General features: G+C 34.2%; 1 protein-coding gene across 1 annotated transcript; it reads right to left on the reverse strand.

Moving 5' to 3' along the window:
- Positions 1–722: 722 nt before the first annotated feature.
- On the reverse strand, positions 723–2,068 carry LOC116350285 (group XIIA secretory phospholipase A2-like). The gene is made up of 3 exons (XM_031782039.1): positions 1,579–2,068; positions 1,177–1,474; positions 723–1,104 (listed from the first exon to the last, which is right to left on the reverse strand). Exons 1-3 carry the CDS (start codon positions 1,808–1,810, stop codon positions 960–962), a joined length of 675 nt encoding a protein of 224 aa, XP_031637899.1. The 5' UTR covers positions 1,811–2,068; the 3' UTR covers positions 723–959.
- Between the last annotated feature and the right edge of the window lie 148 nt (positions 2,069–2,216).

Here is a 2,216-nt window from a genome sequence, read left to right on the forward strand (position 1 = left end):
TTTTTAACCAATTTTACTTCAATTCATCTTTATTTTAGCATGAAATCGATACGCTCAACAATTCCGAATTCAAAACCAATGCGAATTGGCTGCAAATGCTGACTCAACTCATTGAAGACTATCAAGATATTGAATCAGATAATGCAAAAGCCGCACTTCGCAAATGGAATGCAGAGAGAGATGAACTACGGTGAGCGAAACAACATTTCAATTTGCAATTACACATTAATTTTCCAGTTCTTTTTCCAACAGTCAAGCCACCAAACGAGTATTCAATAAGCAGTTTGGCAGTGTGTTCCGAACATACAACAATCCAACCTATTTTTCGCGACGATTGTTTCGATTTTCGGATATCTACACCAGCAACATATCCAATTTGATGAATTATTCAACGTCTCACACCTTTTACACCCGACGCGGAGTGATGCCCCACGAATATTCGTCGTTGTTTTTGTAATTCTGAGAATATTACGCTTTGAGATTGCCATGGCTTTGCAGAGAGTTTTTTTTAAGCATGCGAACTATTCGTGCAATATACAAGAAATGTGTGCCAAATGCTTCATAATATGCATTCAATTAAAGAAAGTATTTTTTTTTGTTAAATTGTCTATAAAATTATGTTCCTCTAGTTCATTGTAGATTCATCTTTGTAGATTAGACTCATAGAGTTCGAAATTTGTGTAGTTAAATTGAACGCAAAACGAGAAATAAAAAACTTAAACTCCAAACATGAATATTTTTTTTATTCAAATAAAATGGTAAACATTTTCGTGTTAATCAAGATCTTGATCTCAAATTTTATCAACCTGGTTTCCTTTGGACTAGTAAGCTGTCTTAAGGGGTCATGGGAGTCTTACTCTTAAATATTTCGTTAATCTCAGAGAGCCGCGGAACTATTTACAAAAAAAAGTCTTCGTTGCCATATATTCGTCATTGGCATCGTTTAAAAAAGTAAATCCCTATAAATCATTTCTCCATCCGGGCGACGGCGGTGCCTTATCTTTTGAATATTTTTGCCGATTTTTATTATAGTCTTTGTTTTTGAATTCTTTTTCGGATTTCGGTTTACAATAGCAGGCACGAGCCTGAGCATCCAGATAAGATCTGAAATCATTTGAAAAAAAAAAAACATATTTAGTGGATAAGCGAAAAGATATATGAAGAAGTTGGTAGTACCTGCAACCAAGGGTGATAGTTCCAGTGAATAACATTTTGGCAGCGGCCTTACAACCTTTCGAAACAACCGTGCCAATGGTCGTTTTTTCATGTGTGTCACAATAATTATACAGACATCTCTTAAATTCTATATCACATAACTCTTTATCTTTGTTGCAGGTGTCGTAGCAAATGTCATGATCGTTACAACAATGTTCCATCTCAACGGCCGGCAAGTATTCTTTGTTAATGTTCAATCCCAACGAACCACAACCATTAGCTGATGGTGTGTACAATCTATTCTTAACCGGTGTCACGTCTGTAAATATATCAATTGAATGAATGGATTTTCTCAAACCAAAGCGGAAAATAAATAAAATCTAAAAACTTTGAGCTTATAAGGTAATCAAATCAGCGACTCACCTCCAGGACACTTAAAAATACAAGTTTCTTCAACAGCTGCATCGAATACCGAATGTACCGTCTGAAATTTGCGCGCAACATGTATTACATTCTTGAAAACATCGCCAAACACTGCTTCGGCCGCAATGATTGCGTCACGTAAATTATGGATTATATTTGAACCATAACCCGAATATGCGTAAGTCAAAAAGGTTAACGCATAAATAGCGATTCGCATATAGTTCACTTGCATGTTTATCGTCTTCAATGATCACCGCACTGATTCAATATTTATTTTGTCGATCGTTTTTAAACCGAATTGCTGTCTTTCGTTTCAATATGCACGGCTTATATCCACGTAATTATCTGAATTAAATTGACACGATTCACTTTATTTTATTTTTATTTTTGGGTGGCAAAAATAGTCTGTTTTATTTTTATAAAATTATTTATTTTGAGTCATATTTGAGTTTCGTTTTCTTTTTTCACACTCTTTCAGCAGTCGAATGACATTTCGACGCTAAAAACACGTAATTTTTTTTTTAAATGACATTTGTCATACATTGAAGTACATTCTATTAGGGCGCAATATTTGAAGAATAATTTCAATGCCTTCGTTTTAAATATATTCTTTCTTAAAAACGTATCAGAAATTATTC

Source organism: Contarinia nasturtii, unplaced genomic scaffold, assembly GCF_009176525.2.
Source record: "Contarinia nasturtii isolate CC-2019 unplaced genomic scaffold, AAFC_CNas_1.1 Cnas_scaffold_4073, whole genome shotgun sequence".
NCBI classification, from domain to species: Eukaryota; Metazoa; Arthropoda; class Insecta; order Diptera; family Cecidomyiidae; genus Contarinia; species Contarinia nasturtii.

Excerpts from the sequence above, each read along its gene's own strand:
- LOC116350285 (XM_031782039.1), bottom strand. The coding sequence starts at position 1,810 with ATGCAAGTGAACTATATGCGAATCGCTATTTATGCGTTAACCTTTTTG. Across the intron at positions 1,475-1,578 it reads TATTTTTAAGTGTCCTGGAG|ACGTGACACCGGTTAAGAAT; the intron begins GTGAGTCGCTGA and ends ATATATTTACAG. Across the intron at positions 1,105-1,176 it reads ACTATCACCCTTGGTTGCAG|ATCTTATCTGGATGCTCAGG; the intron begins GTACTACCAACT and ends AAATGATTTCAG.